This window comes from Ahaetulla prasina, chromosome 10 (genome assembly GCF_028640845.1).
Source record: "Ahaetulla prasina isolate Xishuangbanna chromosome 10, ASM2864084v1, whole genome shotgun sequence".
Classification (NCBI taxonomy): Eukaryota; Metazoa; Chordata; class Lepidosauria; order Squamata; family Colubridae; genus Ahaetulla; species Ahaetulla prasina.
Window position 1 is genome coordinate 17,551,557 of NC_080548.1, and position 19,106 is coordinate 17,570,662.

General features: G+C 43.2%; 1 protein-coding gene across 2 annotated transcripts in view; it reads right to left on the minus strand.

Moving 5' to 3' along the window:
• The window catches only part of ASAP3 (ArfGAP with SH3 domain, ankyrin repeat and PH domain 3), a 119,843-nt gene extending 106,403 nt beyond the window's left edge, over positions 1–13,440 (minus strand). For both annotated transcript variants that reach the window (XM_058196336.1, XM_058196335.1), the window contains exon 1: positions 12,871–13,440. In XM_058196336.1, coding sequence (XP_058052319.1) covers positions 12,871–12,996 — 126 coding nt within the window. In that variant the 5' untranslated portion in view covers positions 12,997–13,440. The remainder of the gene's footprint in view (positions 1–12,870) is intronic.
• Positions 13,441–19,106: the final 5,666 nt, after the last annotated feature.

A 19,106-nucleotide genomic window follows, 5' to 3' on the forward strand; every position in this document is an offset into this window, starting at 1 on the left:
AATAAGAATAGGAATAGGAATGGGAATGGGAATGGGAATAGAATATAAAAAAAAATGGAATGGAATGGAATGGAATGGAATGGAATGGAATGGAATAGAATAGAATAGAATAGAATAGAATAGAATAGAATAGAATAGAATAGAATAGAATAGAATAGAGGAGAGTAGATAGGATAGAGTAGGTAGGGTAGGGTAGGGTAGGGTAGGGTAGGGTAGGATAGGATAGGATAGGTAGGGTAAGGGAGAGTAAAGTACCTTGACCTTGAGAGTAAAGTACCTTGAGCTCGTCAATCAGAAAGGTCGGCAGTTTGGCGGTTCGAATCCCTACTACAGGTCTCCTGCATGAGCAGAGGGTTGGACTAGATGACATCCAAGGTCCCTTCCAACTCTGTTACTGTTACACCCGTAATTTATTCAGAGTAGAGTAGAGTAGACATGGGAAGGGAGGGGAGGGGAGGGGAGGGGAGAGGACAGGACAGGACATAATAGAATTTATTATTGGCCAAGTGTGATTGGATACACAAGGAATTTGTCTCTGGTGCATAACTTGTGTCGCTACAAGAGATGGAAACAAGCTTGTATCTGTAATCGGATAACAAGAAGGATAACCAACAGGGTGATGTGAGAGGATTACATTGGATTTTGATTGGAGGTTTTAAGAATTCTCAATCCCTAAATTGGCTTTCCCCAGACTGCTGCTTAAATCAATGTGTTTCAGTTAGAGGTACTATATTGAGCAGGCGTATACTTGCAATCTGTGAAAAATCGGCACTGTGATCCAGAGGATCCCCGGTTTACAAGAGATTAACTTAAATTCTTACCAAGAGCCTTATGATTTACAGTTTTGGTGGTTAGACAGAATAGATTATAGAAAGAAGAGAGTTAGGTTCTAACCAGAGCACGGGTCTCCAACCTTGGCAACTTTAAGACTTGTGGACTTCAACTCCCAGAATTCCCCAGCCAGCCATTCAACTCCCATGCTGGCTGAAGAACTCTGGGAGTTGAAGTCCACAAATCTTAAAGTTGCCAAGGTTGGAGACCCCTGAACCAGAGATAAGAGATACATTTCTGTAGAGAAGATCAGAAACTACTTCGTTGTATTTATTTTTCTACAGTTTTTACTGTTTTTTCTTTTCCTGAAATTTTAGCTTTGTTTTTTCCTTTGTATTAGTTTTATCTTCCTTTTTAAAAAATATTTTAATAAAAATTATTAAAGTCCTTATATATAATTTCCATTACCCAATGAAACAAGAATGTTAAAAAGTTATATTTATGCAGTTACTTACCAAGCACATCTAAATTATATTAAAGTAACCAAAGTATCTTTACAATCCCATATAAGGCATGTCACAACTTTTGAGCACCCCTAACGTTCGGAAACTGAAAGCTGAAAATTTTGACACGCCCTACCAAGCAAGGCAGTTGTTAAGAGAGTAGCACTCAATTTTACTATGATTTTCCCATGATTGTTAACTGAATCACTGCAGTTATTAAGTAACTCACTCGGTCGCTAAGCAAATCCAGCTTCCCCCATTGACTTTGCTTGTTGGAAGTCAACTGGAAAGGTCTTATGTGAAAATCACATGATCCCGGGATGCTAAAAACCATTCTAAATACCTGCCAATTGCCAAGTGCCCGAATTTTAATCACATGACCGCAGAGATGCTACAATGGGCTTAAGTGTGAGGACCAGTTGTAAGTCACTTTTTTCAGTGTCGTTGTATCTTTGATCTCTGAACAAATGGTTGTAAGTCAAGGACTCCCTCCATGTGTATATGGATATATGCATACCGTATTTTTTGGAGTATAAGAGACACCTTTTTACGCAGCTTCTCAAATGGAGGTTTCAGAGGCTGAAAGAAGCTTCAGAAAAGCTTCAGAAAAATAGAGCTTCAGAGGCTTTTTTTCTGAAGTTCTGTTTTGGAGGCTTTCAGAGGCAGAAAAAAAAAGCAAAAAAAAAAAAGAGCAAGGAACAGAGCTCACAACCAAGAAACCTGTTGCTAAAATTCACCACTTGGAACAGGTGATTGGGGGTAATCCTGGAGGCCGATCCACCTGCCAATCAGCTTTTGTCTTATTTTCCTCCCCAAAAACCAAGGTGCATCTTATACTCCGGTGCGTCTTATACTCCGAAAAATATGGGTAAATTCTTACCGGATGCAATTTTTCCTCCTGGTTAGAAACATTAAAGATATACAGTAGGGATGTCAAACTCAACGCCCGTGGGCCAGATCCGGCCCATGGGGTGCTTAGATCTGGCCCACGGGACCACCCTGGAAACAGCTGGCCCATGTTGCCTCTGCCAGCAAAAACGGGCTCCCAATCTCCATTTTCAGCTGGGACGGCCTCCTGAAACCCTCTGCCAGTCCAAATGGAGCTTGGGAGGGCCGCACGCATCCTCCCGAGCTCCGTTTTCACTGGCAGAGGGTTGCAGGAGGATGTCCCACCTGAAAATGGAGATTGGGAGCCCATTTTCACTGGCAGAGCACTTGGGCGCCCCTGGCACGAGCGACGTTAAGCTGACCACGCCCACCCTGGCCACGCTCACCCACCCACCCACCCCGAGGTCAAATACAACCCTGATGTGGCCCTCAATGAAATCGAGTTTAATAACCCTAATATACAGCCTTCCTTTTTATTCCATGGGGTGTAACAAACTAAGCCCTTTGACAGATGGAAGAATGCCATTCTATCAATGAACCTAAAACCAGAGTCCAGCAGCAGCAACTCCTGGAATTCAACCGCAGCTGTGACTGTTTCTAACACCAGAAGGAATTCGGTTCTTCCACCAGCCTCTTCCCGCTCTTGCCTAAACTTAATACCCATAATTTAAAATAAACATTTGCAGCAAGCGCATGTCAAGATACTGCCACAATTTCAAACAGACCGGATGTTTAGCACTCAATTATTGCTAGAATGAAAAAGGAGAAGGGGAAATGCCACAGGGACCGTTTATCGAAGATGCCAAAACAGATGTTTCAAATTAAATCGAAGATTAAATGCTTGAGCACATTTATTGATTACACTCGTATTCTACTTTTTCTTCTAGGAGCTCCAAGGGAGAGGGAAATCTGTGATGCTGCCATTTCCCTATTTTTTTTTTTCCTTACAAACTGATCTTCCTAATCTCAGGTGCACTTGGATAAAAGGAATTAAGATCCAGTTCTGATGCATCCCCCTCCCCTCAATCAAAACTCAGCTGGGGTGAGGAAAGTGACTTTATCAATGAAATTTTGCTCAAAGGTTTTTATAAAATGTTTTATAGATGGCATTTAGATCCTAAAAAACTGGCATGTATGTATCCGAATATGCAAGCTAAATGTTGGAGATGTGACTGTGAGGATGCTACTTATTATCATGTATGGTGGACATGTAAGAAAATCAAAGCATTTTGGATAAAAATCTGGTGGATTATGCAGAATATTTTGAAAAAGAAGATAAAATTTACTCCACAGTTGTTCCTATTGGGCATGACTACGGAATGTACGGTAATAGAGACTAAATTGATTTTAAACTTAATAACAGCTGCAAGACTCTTTGTTGCGCAATATTGGAAGAAAGAAGATTTACCTACAATTGAAGAATGGATACTTAAAGTATCGAACTTAGCAGAAATGGCTAAAATTTCTGCGTATTTGAAAGATTATTCTCAAGAAAGATATATATTGGAATGGAGAAGTTGGATTGACTATATTCAAAATAACTATCAGACTAAAAAGTATCAAATAGCTTATGAGTGAATCTAGGAATTGTATATTAATGAATTAGTTTAAATGGGAAAGGGGAGTTAAGGGTGCAAAAGGAGAGGAGAGACTATGGGTTATGGTTTTTGTTGTATTTTAGTTTATGATTGTTAGACTTTATACCCTGTATTTTGTTCTGGGATGTCTGGGGGGGGGGGAGGGAAGGGGAAGGGGGGGGGGGAAATAATTGGTAAAAAAATTTTTTTTTTTTGTAAAACTTTTTCAATTAAAAAAAAAAAGAAATTTTGCTCAAAGGAGAAGGTACATCCTGACATTCTCACCAATGCAATGCAACTGTTTTGCATTCATTAAGTGGTCAAGAAGTAACAGAATAGTAGAATGGGAAGGGACCTTGGAGGTCTTCTAGTCCAACCCTCTGCTCAAGCAGGAAACCCTGCCTATACCAATTCCAGATAGGTGGCTGTCCAGTCTCTTCTTAAAAACCTCCAGTGATGGAGCACCCACATCTTCTGAATGCAAAGCTGTTCCACTAGTTAATTGTTCTCACTGTTAGGACGTTTCTCATTAATTCTAGGTGGGTTCTCTCCTTGATTAGTTTTGATTCATATTTATTTTCCTTGTCATTGCCTCCTGGTGCTTTTGAAAATAGGTTGACTCCCTCTTCTTCTTTGTGGCAGCCCTTCAAATATTGGAACACTACAGTGGTGAAATCTAAATTTTTTTTACTACAGGTTCTGTGGCCGTGGCTTGGTGGCCGTGGCAGGGGAAGGGGAAGGATACTGCAAAATCTCCATTCCTACCCCACTCCAGAGGAAGGATACTGCAAAATCCCCATTCCCTCCCCACTCCTGGGGGAAGAATATTGCAAAGCCTACATTCCCACCCCACTCTGGGGCCAGCCAGAGATGGTATTTGCCGGTTCCCTGAACTACTCAAAATTTCCACTACCGGTTCTCTGAACTGCTCAAACTCTCCACTACTGGTTCTCCAGAACCTGCTGGATTTCACCCCTGGAACACTGCTACTGGTATCATGTCACCTCCTAGTTCTTCTTTTTATTAGACTAGACCAAGGGTGTTAAACTCAAGACCCGCGGGCCGGATTCAGCCTGAGGGGGTGCTTAGATCTGTCTCACGGAGCCACCCAGGAAACAGCAAAGGACCGGCCCACAGTGCCTCTGCACATGGCCCTCCTGAGCTCTGTTTTCGCTAGCAGAGGGTTGCAGGAGGCCCTCACAGCTGGAACCGGATCTCGGGAGCCCGTTTTTACTGGCAGAGCCCTCGGGCCACCACAGGTGCCCCCAACATGAGTGATGTCAAGCTGGCCAGCCCCCCCCCCCGCCCCGGTCAAACACAACCCTGATGTGGCCCTCAATGAAATTGAGTTTGATACCCCTAGACTAGACATACCCAATTCCTGCAACTGTTCTTCGTATGTTTTTTGCCTCCAGGGGTGGATAAAGGCCTTGCCTTCCATTACACAGCCCTTTCTCAATCTGTCTGCAATCTCCTGGCCTTCCCTCTTTGCATTACATCCCAGAGAAAGGACACGCCAAGGGAATTCCTCCCACGAGACCTTTTCAGACTGGGAAGTAGAAGCAGCCAGGGAGGTTGTAGAGTGACAGATGCATCCTAGGGCAGAGCCACATTTCCAGTTTATCCCAAAGGAAGGTACCGCCCACACTCCCCATTCTTGGAAGGCCAATATTTATTTATTTTATTTATTTATTTTATTTATTTATTTTTTATTTATTTATTTATTTGTCGTAACAATATATACAAGCATTGCATAAGGGGTTATATAATATATGAACGTATATATGAGGAGAAACGAGGTACTATAAACATATATATACATAGGGGAAGAAACAATAGGACAGGCACGTTTGTGCTCTTATGCACGCCCCTTAGAGTCCTCTTAGGAAAGTGGTGAGGTCAACCGTGGACAGTTTTTGAGTAAAGCCTTTGGGGTTATGAGAAGAAACCACAGAGTCAGGTAATGCATTCCAAGCATATACAATTCTGCTACAGAAATCGTGTTTTCTGCAATCTAAACTGGAGCGGTTGACATTGAGTTTAAATCTGTTGGTAGCTCTTGTGATATTGTTATTGAAACTAAAAAAGTCATTGACAGGAAGGACATTACAACGGATGATTTTATATGCTAAACCCAGATCCTGTCGAAGGCAACGAAGTTCCAAGTTTTCAAGACCTAGGATATCAAGTCTGGTGGAATAAGGTATTTTATTGGTTTCGGAGGAGTGGAGAATTCTTCTCGTAAAATACCTTTGGACACGTTCAACTGTGTTGATGTCAGATATATGGTATGGGTTCCAGACAGGAGAGCAGTAATCAAGATATGTATGTAATCAATATGTATGAAGTTATCCTCAATCCACCCTCAACTTTGGGCTGCTCTCTCTCTCTCTCTCTCAGCCCAATCTACTCGGCAAGGTTGTTATTGTGGGAAAAGCAAGAGGAGGAAGGAGTGCTAGCTACGGTACTTTCCCCACCTTGATTTATTAACACAGTAAAGATGGAATAATATAAATAAACTTCTATTGTGAATAAACTCCTGCACCGTTTGGTTTGCCTGCTGCAATTCAGTCCTGTATAAGCAAAGCTTGCCACTCCAATCGGCAAGTCTGCCTATGATGCAAACTTCTCCCTCCTCCTCCTCCACAATATCATTGATGAGACAAATGCGACATGGAGACATTTTTGGGGTTTGTTTTAACAAAGTCAGAGCACTTTCTTTTCCAGCCCATAAAAAAGAGAAAAAAATGGTAAAACTATGGCTTCTTTGTCTTTCTTTCTCTCCTTTCTCTTTCTCTCTCTTTCTTTCTTTTTCTCTTTCTCTTTCTCTCCCCTCTCAACTATCCATTCCCCCCCCCATTCAGTTCACAAAGGGTAAAATAGACAATTCCACCCACCAGAGACTATAGTAAACACTCTCTATACAGAACATCAAGCCATCAGTATGATGAAAGCCAGAAAAAAAAGGTTGAAATCTGGAAATGGATTTACTAAGGCAGGGGTCTGCAAACTTGGCTCTTTTAAGACTTGTGGACTACAACTCCCATGGTCGCATGGTCAAAATACGGACGCTTGGCAACTGACTCATATTTATGACGGTTGCAGTGTCCCGGAGTCATATCATCAGTTTTTGCGATCTTCTGATACGCAAAGTCAATGGGGAACCCAGATTCACTTAACAACCGTGTTACTAACTTAACAACTGCAGTGATTCGCTTAACAACCTTCCTGGCAAGAAAGGTCATAAAATGGGACGAAACACACTTAACAAATGTCTTGCTTAGCAACAGAAATTCTGGGTTCAATGGTGATCCTAAGTCAAGGGCTACTTGGTACAATACCATTGCCACTCCAACCAGCTACTAAATTCAGAAACACCAACAAAAGAAATGTGATAGAAATTCTCAACCAGCTGGAGAAAATGATACAGAGTCCTCTTTTGCGGAGAGAGAAAAATGCCCCAAAAGTGGGAATTCTTATTTCAGCATTCTGTAAGCTGCAAAAGAATTGAAGGAAGAAATAATATGAACTTCGTAGTAAGAAGAAGAGTAAGCCATCTCCTCTGCTGAGTCTAAGAAGCTTCATCAATGCTGTTATGTGCTACACAGACAAAGAAAACCTACCATGGCTAACTTGCTGGAAATAGAAAGAGGGAACGAGGGAGAGGTAAGGAGAACAGACTGGATCAAATCAATTACAGCAAAGTACAAGTTGCAGCTGGGAATAATAACTCAAGTGGCAATTGATCTCTCATCCGTGCTGCTACCAGGAGTCAAATTTGATTCATTGGAATCTGCCTGATTATGACATCGCTTCTTCCACCGACCTACCACATAATTATGCCTTGGCAAGCCTTTCTTTCTCTTTCTCTCCCTCTCAACTATCCATTCCCCCCCCCATTCAGTTCACAAAGGGGAAAATAGACAATTCCACCCACCAGAGACTATAGTAAACACTCTCTATACAGAACATCAAGCCATCAGTATGATGAAAGCCAGAAAAAAAAGGTTGAAATCTGGAAATGGATTTACTAAGGCAGGGGTCTGCAAACTTGGCTCTTTTAAGACTTGTGGACTACAACTCCCATGGTCGCATGGTCAAAATGCGGACGCGTGGCAACTGACTCATATTTATGACGGTTGCAGTGTCCCGGAGTCATGTCATCAGTTTTTGCGATCTTCTGATACGCAAAGTCAATGGGGGACCCAGATTCACTTAACAGACGTGTTACTAACTTAACAACTGCAGTGATTCGCTTAACAACCTTCCTGGCAAGAAAGGTCATAAAATGGGACGAAACACACTTAACAAATGTCTTGCTTAGCAACAGAAATTCTGGGTTCAATGGTGATCCTAAGTCAAGGGCTACTTGGTACAATACCATTGCCACTCCAACCAGCTACTAAATTCAGAAACGCCAACAAAAGAAATGTGATAGAAATTCTCAACCAGCTGGAGAAAATGATACAGAGTCCTCTTTTGCGGAGAGAGAAAAATGCCCCAAAAGTGGGAATTCTTATTTCAGCATTCTGTAAGCTGCAAAAGAATTGAAGGAAGAAATAATATGAACTTCGTAGTAAGAAGAAGAGTAAACCATCTCCTCTGCTGAGTCTAAGAAGCTTCATCAATGCTGTTATGTGCTACACAGACAAAGAAAACCTACGATGGCTAACTTGCTGGAAATAGAAAGAGGGAACGAGGGAGAGGTAAGGAGAACAGACTGGATCAAATCAATTACAGCAAATTACAAGTTGCAGCTGGGAATAATAACTCAAGTGGCAATTGATCTCTCATCCGTGCTGCTACCAGGAGTCAAATTTGATTCATTGGAATCTGCCTGATTATGACATCGCTTCTTCCACCGACCTACCACATAATTATGCCTTGGCAAGCCTTTCTTTCTCTCTTGTCCCTGGGATATGACCCTTTTCTCACCTCCAAGCTAGCAGTGGATTTCTAATATTCTAACCACCGGTTCACCCCATGTGTGCACGCTTGCTTTGTGCACGTGCACACTTCTGCACGTGTCCGGCCTTCCACGTAAGCGCTTTGCTTGCTCGCGCACCTTCCCCGCATGTGCCTGACCTTGAAAACGTACCTCAATAGGACAGCATAGAGCCGGGGCGGGGAAGTGCGCCTCCCCACAATCTCCGCTACTGGTTCGCCCAAACTGATATGAACCGGCTGAATATCATCTCTGCTCCAAGCCATTAGTGAAACTCCCTTAAACTTAAGAGTCACCTTCCGGCGAGATGGGCAGCAAACAAATTTAATAAATTTAATGAACCAGTGTTACAACTATACTTTGCCACCAATTCCATCATCCCCTAATGGTAGCTTCAAATGTGCATAAAATCACTTAAGCCTGTGTCACCCATTACCTTGGAGGGAGTTAAGGTGACCTCAGGGAATTGGGAACAGAGACAAGAAGAGGGCAGAATCATCATCAAAACCGGGAATAGCAAATGTCACGCTGGTGTGGTCTGCAGTGGATTTGATGCATGTAGCCTTGACCAATTCCAGAAAAACCAGAGGAAAACATACTGCAGTTGCACCAGGATTCTTGGACCTTTTGTGAAGGACCAGTAATGAAAGCCCATTTGGTCTAGTGGCTAAGGCAGTGGTGGCTTCAGCCGATTCGGGCCAGTTAGTTAAATTGCTGGCTGGCCCCACCCTTTCCCTCCTCGCCCTTTCCAGCAGTCCCCCCTGGATCCCGTTTGTGCTCCCAGGAGGCTGCAGGGAGGCCTACTAGGGCCAAAGCGGGGTGTGGGGGGAAGGTGTCACGTTCCCCCCACCCAGGCCCATTTTTGCTCCCAGGAGGCTGCAGGAAGGCCTAGTAGGCCCAAAATGGGGCATGGGGGAGGGCGGCACGTTTCCCCCCCCAGCCACAGTCTGTTTTTGCTCCCAGGGTGGTGCAGGAGGCCGAGTGCTGCCTGTCACACCCCCTGGCCACGCCTACCATGGCCACGCCCACCAGCCAGTCTTTAGGGCAGAGAACCGGTTGTTAAATTATTTGAACCCCACCACTGGGTTAAGGTACCCAAAGTAGAAAGCAGGAGACCCTGAGTTCAAGTCCCACCTTAGCCATGAAAGCCAGCTGGGTGACTTTGGGTCAGTCATTCTCTCTCAGCCCAACCCACCTCACAAGGCTGCTGTTGTGGGGGAAAGTAGGAGGAGCCAGGTGTGTTGGATAGGTTTCCCACTTTGAGTTATTTGTAAAAACAAACAAAATAAATGCAGTGGATGACACAAGCATCAGTGGTGGGTTTCAAATTTTTTACTACCGGTTCTGTGGGTGTGGCATGGCTTGGTGGGTGTGGCTTGGTGGGCATGGCAGGGCAAGGATACTGTAAAATCTCCATTCCCTCCCCACTCCAGGGGAAGGTTACTGTAAAATCTCCATTCCCACCCCACTCCAGGGGAAGGTTACTGCAAAAATCCCCATTTCCTCCCGATTAGCTGGGACTTGGGAGGCACAGAATAGATGGGGGCGGGGCCAGTCAGAATTTTTACTACTGGTTCTCCAAACTACTCAAAATTTCCACTGTCGGTTTTCCAGAACCGGTCAGAACCTGCTGAAACCCACCTCTGACAAGTATGTCTCAAGCATATCTCCATTTGTGGGTCTTTTGAAGTCCCTTCAGACTTATTTCACTTTCACAAAGGAAAATTGGAAAAATTTGGGAAAAGCTAAATTCTATGAAAACACGCTATCCCTATATAAAGAACTTGTGACCTTACCTGAAACAAGGATTTAGTTATAGGTAGCTAAATAAGACATAACAGGCTACAAACCACTTAATAAGCCCACGGCCTGGTCTACAACAGCAAAACAAACTACATCACTATGCAGAGTGAGGTGTAAATCCTGCAAGACAGATGAATTGCACACACACCTTTCACAGGTTTGTTAGTTTGGCCCCAGGCAGGTCTGGGTTTCCTGACATCCAATTTCTATAAAGCTGAGCATTAAAGAGGGCCTCAATATACATTACAATTACAGCAACCAGATTTCTTTTTTTTTTAGCAAAGTCTTTTCCAGCAACGTAACTGGGAGCTGTAACATTTAAAATCTAATGAGCTTAGGGGATATTAGAGGAAGAAAAACTGCTTTAATATGCTTCATAGATTTTTTTTTTAAAAAGTACATAGAGGGGAGTTGTCCAACCTTGGCAACTTTAAACCTGTTGGGGAATTCTGGGAGTTGAATTCTACAAGCCTTAAAGTTGCCAATGTTGGACGCCCTTAGTGTAGAGCCTTCTTTATTTTCCTTGACTGGAAGCACTATATCCAAACACCAGATTGCTTTACTTCTAGAGAATATATATTATTATATATGCTTGACTTGGTGGCTCAGTGGCTAAGACATTGAGCTTGTTGATCAGAAAGTTCAGGCGGTTCGAATCCCTGGTACAGGTCTCCTGTATGAACAGGGGGTTGGACTAGATGACCTCCAAGGTCCCTTCCAACTCTGTTACTGTTACAATCCTCTCAGTTATTTGCCCTCAGAAAGGGGAATCCAACCTCCCTTAACTCAGCTGTGATGCCTTGCAGCTGGGACAGGTGCTGTGTGGGGCTTTCTACACCCCATGCAAAGCAGGATTTCTGACTTCCAGATGTGAAGCTCTTCCCTTAGACTTGGCTGGGCTTGGGATGAAAGATATTAAAAAGTTGGGGGCGGATGGAAGTTTTAAGACAGCTTAAAAAAAATATAAAAGGCCGTGGAAAATTGTTGGTAAGAACTTTGCTCCTGTTTTAACTTGGTCGGAACTCCTTCCTCCCTCCCTAGAGAAAGCTGCCCCACAGTAAACTTCACCGACTTTCTGGAATTAAGCCAATGTTCCAGGTTTGTACGACAGCACTGAACCAGGCACATAAACCAGCTAAATGGGATGGGGGGGGGGGTCGAGCCAACCCGCTAAGCCAACAATTGTGGCTAAGATTGTTTATAGCTCAAGAAGGCGGTCGGTAGTCTCTTTATTTATTTAATTTATTTATTTAGTTTATCAAACATGTACAAGAAAACATAAACATGGATGTGAACACATGAACATGTATAAACATAGATATGAACACAGGAAATGAGTACATGGGGACAGTAGGACAGGGATGGTAGACTATATATATATATATATTTGTTTTCTGAGGTTTTCGCGGGTGTTTGTATGTAGGTCTTTGGTTATTCGGGTTTTCTCCCACATAAAATTAGAACTGTCTTGGCGACGTTTCGACGAAGTCTCATTTGTCATCTTCAGGCTTCAGCTTCATGCTCCTAGAAGCATGAAGCTGAAACCTGAAGATGACGAATGAGACTTCGTCGAAACATCGCCAAGACACTTCTAATTTTACGCGGGAGAAAACCCGAATAACCAAAGACCTACATATATATATAATATTATTTCACTTTCACAAAGGAGAATTGGAAAAATTTGGGAAAAGCTAAATTCTATGACCACACGCTATCCTCCATATAAAGAATTTGTGACTAGATTATCACCTTACCTGAAACAAGGATTTAGCTACAGGTAGCTAAATAAGACATAAGAGGCTACATATATATATACCAGAAACAAAGATTTAGCTAAAAAGGTAGCTAAATAAGACATAACAGGCTACATATACATATACATATGTATACATGTATGTATGTATTTGCAGGTGAGCAGTTCTGGGGATGCCTAGCCTTAATTCGGCTTTTTAGCTCTCTGCCACTTAACTGGAAAATTTTATATATATATATATATGTATATATATCAAATTTTCCAGTTAAGTGGCAGAGAGCTAAACAGCCGAATGACGGCAAGGCGGCCCCAGAACTGCTCACCTGCAAATACCTGCCCCACTGAAACAAAGGGAAGGTGGCTTCCTTCCGGGTAAACAGGCTGGGGCATTAAAAAAAAAACCAACAACACACCGCAGCGGGTCAGGTGCGCGCCATCCATCGCCAGCACTGCGCCGCGTCTCCCTTCCCGGCGCAAAAAAGGAAAGTTTCGTTTCGTTTCGTTTTGTTTCGCAAACCAGAGAAAGTGAACTTTCTCTCTCCTGCCTCGGCCGGAGCAGCCTCTTCCTTCCCTTTCTCGCGTCCGTCTCCGCAGCCCACCCATCCCATCCCATCCCATCCCACGACTCACCTCTTCCAGCGCCCCCACTGCGCCCCGGCACTTCTGCATCTTGGCGGCGAAGCCGGAGGCCAGCGGCGAGCTGAGATCCTCCGAAGTGACGGCCACGAACTCCGAGACGCTGAGCTGTTCGGGCATGTTGGGGAGAAGGTGCGGGGTGGGAGGAGGGGATGGAGGACGGTCGCCTGGGCGATGGGAGGAGGAGGAGGTTGTGCTGCGCCCCGAAGGAAAGAAAGGGGAGGCGGGAGAAAAGTCACCCAAAGTTGGGGAAGGGGCGAAGGAGCCACCAGAGCATGAAAAGGGCTCGGTCGGTGGGGTTTCTTTGGGAGCTGGTGGGGAGGGGGAGAGGAGTCTCCCTGGGCGCGAGGAGCGTTCCACAAAAAAAAAGAAGAAGAAGAAGGGTAAGAACTACGAAGCCGCCGCCCCCCCCCCCGCCTCTGTTGGGTCTGAGCAAGTTGAGGAGACCCTCCCCACAGCGGCTCGGCGTCGCTTCACATCCCTCGCTCTGACTGGCTCCGCTCGGCTCCGCTCCGGTGTACGAATGGACACGAGGCGCCTGCCTTCCAGCGCCTTTGCAAGTTGACTCCCCCCCCCGCCCCACTTCTCCCTCCCTCGGAAGACTTTCCTAAGCGGTCACGTGGGCAAGATGGTTACGCCGCCCGAGCCGGAGAGCGCAGCTTTTTTTTTTTTGGACCCCAGCCCGTTAAAGGCAAAGCGCCTCCGGTTCCTGAGGCCCTTTTTTTGTTTGTTTGTTTGTTTTCTCTCTCTCTCCCGCCTCCCCCCCCCCGCTCCACGTCTTTTATGCCCTCCCTAGAATGGAGCCTCTCGCTCGAAACAGCGGCGGAGGAACTGCCAGCTCTTTTTGGTGTTTGGTGCTTGCAAAACTATATTTAGAATAGAATAGAATTAGACTAGTATAGAATAGAATAGACTAAGAATAGAATAGAATTAGACTAGTATAGAATAGAATAGACTAAGAATAGAATAGAATTAGAGTAGAATAGAATTAGAATTGTTCCCTTTCATTATATCAAATTAATATAGTTGCTGCATACTTTTGCTTATATATTATGCTTGTGTATACTATTGTGACAGAATAAAAAAAAGGATAGAATAGAATTAAAATAGAATAAGAATAGTATAGAATAGTATAGAATAGAATAAGAATAGAATAGAATTAGAGTAGAATAGAATTAGAATTTAGAATAGAATAGAATAGAATTAGAATAGTATAGAATAGAAAAGTGTAGAATAAGAATAGAATAGAATTAGAATAGAACAGAACAGAAAAGAACAGAAAAGAATAGAATAGAATAGAATTAGAATTAGAATTTAGAATTTAGAATTTAGAATAGAATAGAATTTTTTATTGGCCAAGTGTGATTGGACGCACAAGGAATTTCCACTTTGAAAATCCCAAAGGTGCTTCCCCACTCCACACCCCACCCCACCCCACAAGGCAACTGGCCAGAAAGTCCCAAAGCACCTTGAACTGTCTGGTTTGGTTCAGCAACCCAACAAGACAGACACAGACTTCAGAGGTTCATTAGAACTGCATTAAAAAAACCCAATTCTATTCTAATTCTATTCTATTCTATAAAAAACAATGGCTACAAACCTGCCTTCCATTGAGGACCTGTATATGTACAAGTCAAAAAGAGGGCTGTGAAAATATTTACAGACCCCTCACATCCTGGACATAAATTGTTTCAACTCCAACCCTCAAAAGGATTCTATAGAGCACTGCACACCAGAACAACTAAACACAAGAACAGTTTTTCCACAAATACCATCACTCTGCTAAACAAATAATTCCCTCAACACTGTCAAACTATTTATTAAATCTGCACTACTATTAATCTTCTCATCGTTCCCATCACCCATCTCCTTTTACTTATGACTGTATGACCGTAACTTTGTTGCTTGTATCCGTACGATTTATACTGATACTGTTTCCTGATTGCTTATTTGTACCCTATGACTTATCATTAAGTGTTGTACCTTAGAATTCTTGATGAATGTATCTTTTCTTTTATGTACACTGAGAGCATATGCACCAAGACAAATTCCTTTTGTGTCCAATCACACTTGGCCAATAAAAAAATTCTATTCTACTCAAAGCACCTTTGGGACTATCATGACCTGGATGACTAAGAATCTCCATAAACGAAATTCCACTTTGAAAAGCATCTTGAAAAGCGTGGGAAAAGCGAGGGGAAGGGGGCAGCTTAAAAGGGAAAGCTTCGAGGCTTTCACTTCCAAGGAGCGAATCTTGCATGGGAGGAGAGGACATGCACGATGGTTGGACCAGAGTAATCCACCCAGCAATGGATGGGCAGGATGAATGGAGCCCACCATTATACGTTGCCCAGTGAAAAAAAATTGTTAAGTCGGTTTTGCCCCATTTTATGACTTTTCTTGCCACGGTTGTTAAGTGAACGGTTTCAGTTGTTAAATGAGTAACACCATGGTTAAAGGGACTATGGGTTCCCCATTGACTTTGCCTGTTAGAAAGTTTGCAAAACATTCCCCTCCTCCCGGGATGCTGTGATCATCATAAATGTGAAAAAAGTGGTCCCAGGTCACTTTTTTCACTGCCGTTGTAACTTTGAACGGTCATTAAGTGGACGGTTGTAAGTTGAGGATTCCCTTACTCTCTTTGGGGGTATCCATTTCTGGCTTTTCCAGCAACTGCGTTTAGCTCTCTGTTCATTGCTGCAGAAAATTTCCTTCAACGACTCTTGTGATCAATTTTTTTTTCCCAAGGAGTATTTTTCAAGGTCATTTCCGCACTTGTGATTTAATAGGATCTGCAGATGATGCCCAGGCCATGAGATTCCACAGGTGAAGTGCTATAAAGTCTGTTTATGATGGTTATATGGATATAAACAAACGTCTAGAGGACTCAAGAAGATGCTCTCCAAGAGAAGTTGGATTAATCTGTTGCAGCAAAAACAGCCGAATGTCTGGTGGCCGTTTAGAAGCGAATAAAAGAACTGCAGCACTGATCCTCAGGGACTGCGCATTTTCACCCTTGAATTGAACGTGGACGGGTGGTGGCTGTGTAATTTAAGCCAATTTCTGGAAGATGTTGCTGGGAACAAGATGCAAATTGCCTTGTTTGTTCATGCCTAAATCCTAGGGAGTTCAATGGGTTTATTCCCACATACTCGTATGTGGGTTGTACCACATCAGCTGAACCAGGGGTGAAATCCAGCAGGTACTGACAGGTTCTGGAGAACCGATAGCAGAAATTTTGAGCAATTCGGAGAACCGGCAAATACCACCTCTGGCTGGCCCCAGAGTGGGGTGGGAATGGAGATTTTGTAATATCCTTCCCCCAGGAGTGGAGAAGGAATGGGGATTTTGCAGTATCCTTCCCCTGCCACGCCCACCACGGCATGCCCACCAAGCCACACCCACACCCACCAAGCCATGACCAGAGAACTGGTAGTAAAAAAATTTGAATTTCACCACTGAGCTGAACCCTATCCTTCAAAAGCAAAACTCTCTGATTTGGCTATCTCTTCAATGTCTAATACAGGTGTTTCTCAACCTTGGCAACTTTAAAAAGTTGCGGGCGTCAACATGCTGGCTTGGGGAATTCTGGGAGTTGAAGTCCGCACATCTTAAAAGTTGCCAAGATTCAGAATTATTGAGGTGTCCAGTTCCTCCCATCTCCACTTTAAAGAGGTCATTGGCTCATCTAACATTTTGGTTGAAAAGACGGAGACCATCTGATACAAGACCCCCAGCCAGGCGGGAATCCACAGTAGCATCTTCAACAGATGGTCATCTAGCTATTGCTCATCCCCAGCAGAGACTACATTCCCACCTTCTGTTCCCTTGTTGGATTGTTAGGAAATCATTTCTGAAGTCCAAACAAGAGTTGGTAGAGGAGAACAAGGAGAAATGTTGACATCTTGCAAAGAGATCCTACAGGAAGGGGAGAGAGAGACCCACAATAGGCACAGTAGTGGCCAAAATTGTGGAAACCTTTTGGGAAAAGTGTATTTTTGAGGTTTGATGTCTAAACACCACTTTTTTTTTTTTTTGAGTTTCAAGATAATCCTATTCCACTGCTGGAATGGAAAGATGTTGTAAAGCTGTAATTCATGCTAAAGATTACCCAATGAAGTATTAACCGACATGGGGATAATTTTTGTATATCTCATTTTTTCTATGGTTATAATTTTTGTATATCTCATTTTTTCTAGGTGTTTCACTTTTCTTCTTTATACTGTAGCTGCTTTTCTAATAGCAAATCCTTCATAAAAGTTGATTAAATTATCTTTCCATTGATATATAATGTATGGTACTACTCCAAAAAAAAAAAAAAGTAGTGTTATTAGCTAGTTTTAGAAAATACACTTTTCCCAAAAGGGTTTCCACAATTTTGGTCATTACTATAGGTTATCTGACTAAACCTCACAGGCCATAGCAGCTGCCTTTGTAAAACATATACAGGTAGTCCTTGACTTGCAATCTTTCATTTAGTGACCATTCAAAGTTATAACAGCACTGAAAAGAGTAACATGAACATTTTTCACTCTTATGACATTGCAGCATCCCCATGGTCACGTGATCAAAATTCGGACTCTTGACAACTGACTCATATTTATGAAGGTTGCAGTGTCCCCTGGTCATTATCATCATTTTGTGACCTTGTGACAAGCAAAGTCAATGGGGAAGCCAGAGTCGCTCTACAACCGTTTTACTAACTTAACAACCAAGGATAGGGCTGGCTCATGTGGTTAGGACTCTGGGTTGACAATCAGCAAGCTTGTGTTTGAGACCCGGGTGCTGCTGTGACAGGGCGAGCTCTCTTCATTCACTTCAGCTCCTGCCAACTTAGCAGATAAAAAGTGAGTGACCGCAAGTAAATAGATAGGTACCACGTCAGTGGGCACATTAATAAGGATTTGAAAAGAGCCCTCAACTGGGCATCCCGTGGGCAATGATAATGTCACCGGCTAAGTCCTTCGGGAGATAGGGCGGTATACAAATACGATTAATAAATAAATAATTCTTTCAAGACAGAACTGCTTCGGTGCTTCTGACATGAATACATACATGCACCTAACAGCTGCAGTGATTCACTTAACCTCTGTGGCAAGAAAGATCATAAAATGGGGAAAACACTTGACAACTGTCTCACTCAGCAAAAGAAATTTTGGACTGAATTGTATTCATCAATTGAGGGTTATCTGTTAAGGAACTTGCAAAATACATTGAACTGCAGGAAAGAATCAGGGAATGCTATGATGGCTGTTTGACCCAAGCCTCAAATTCAAAAGACAGCCTCCAATGCAGGCACTTGGGTGGTATTTTTAAAAATTAAAAAAATATATATTCAGATCATGTCTCGCTGAAAAGCTGAACTTCTGGCAAGCCTGCCTTTCTTCTCTGTCTCCATCCCTCCCCACCCCATCCCCCCCAGCGTCTGCCCTGAATGTAATCCAAACACGCTGGCTACACTCAAGAAATTGAATTGCAAACTAGCTCACCAACTTCTAGCCTGTTAGTTATTTAATGCAAGCCGGGTCATTTACTTTGGAGCAAACCAACCAGGGATAAAATGCTACCGGTTCGCACCGGTTCAGACGAACCGGTAGTGATAAAAGCTACCAATTCGGGCGAACTGGTAGTAAAAAAAAAGCTACCAGTTTGTCCGAACCGGTATTTCCAATGATCAGCTGTGCCGCACAATTTATATATAGGAAATCCTGCTTTCTAGCAAATCTAAATCGCGTGGCACAGCTGTTCCCCTCTCACTGTTCTACTTACCTTGTTAAGCTTCCTTTTTCCACATGAAGCTCGCGTTTGGCACACTGTGCATGCACACGTAGCGGGCAGCGAACTGGTAGCAATCCGTGGAGGATTTTACCACTGAAACCAACACATGGGGTAAGTCCCAAAGGTGCTTTTTCAAGAGGACTTTCTGGATTTTCTTTCAAGATGTTTCGCTTCTCATCCAAGAAGCTGGATGAGAAGCGAAAAATCTTCCAAAAAAACTCCAAGAAAGTCCAGTTGCCTCTTGAAAAAGCATCTTTGGGACAACCATGACTTGGATGACTGAGAATCTCCCTAGACATCTAGGGTAAAGTTATCCTAGCATAAGCAGTGGGTATCGGGAAGGTATTTTCCAGCCTCAATTTAATTTTGGGCAAGGAAATAAATCATTTGGTCAATAGGTGATCATATTGATGAAATCTCTATGGAGATTCTCAGTCATCCAGATCAAAGTT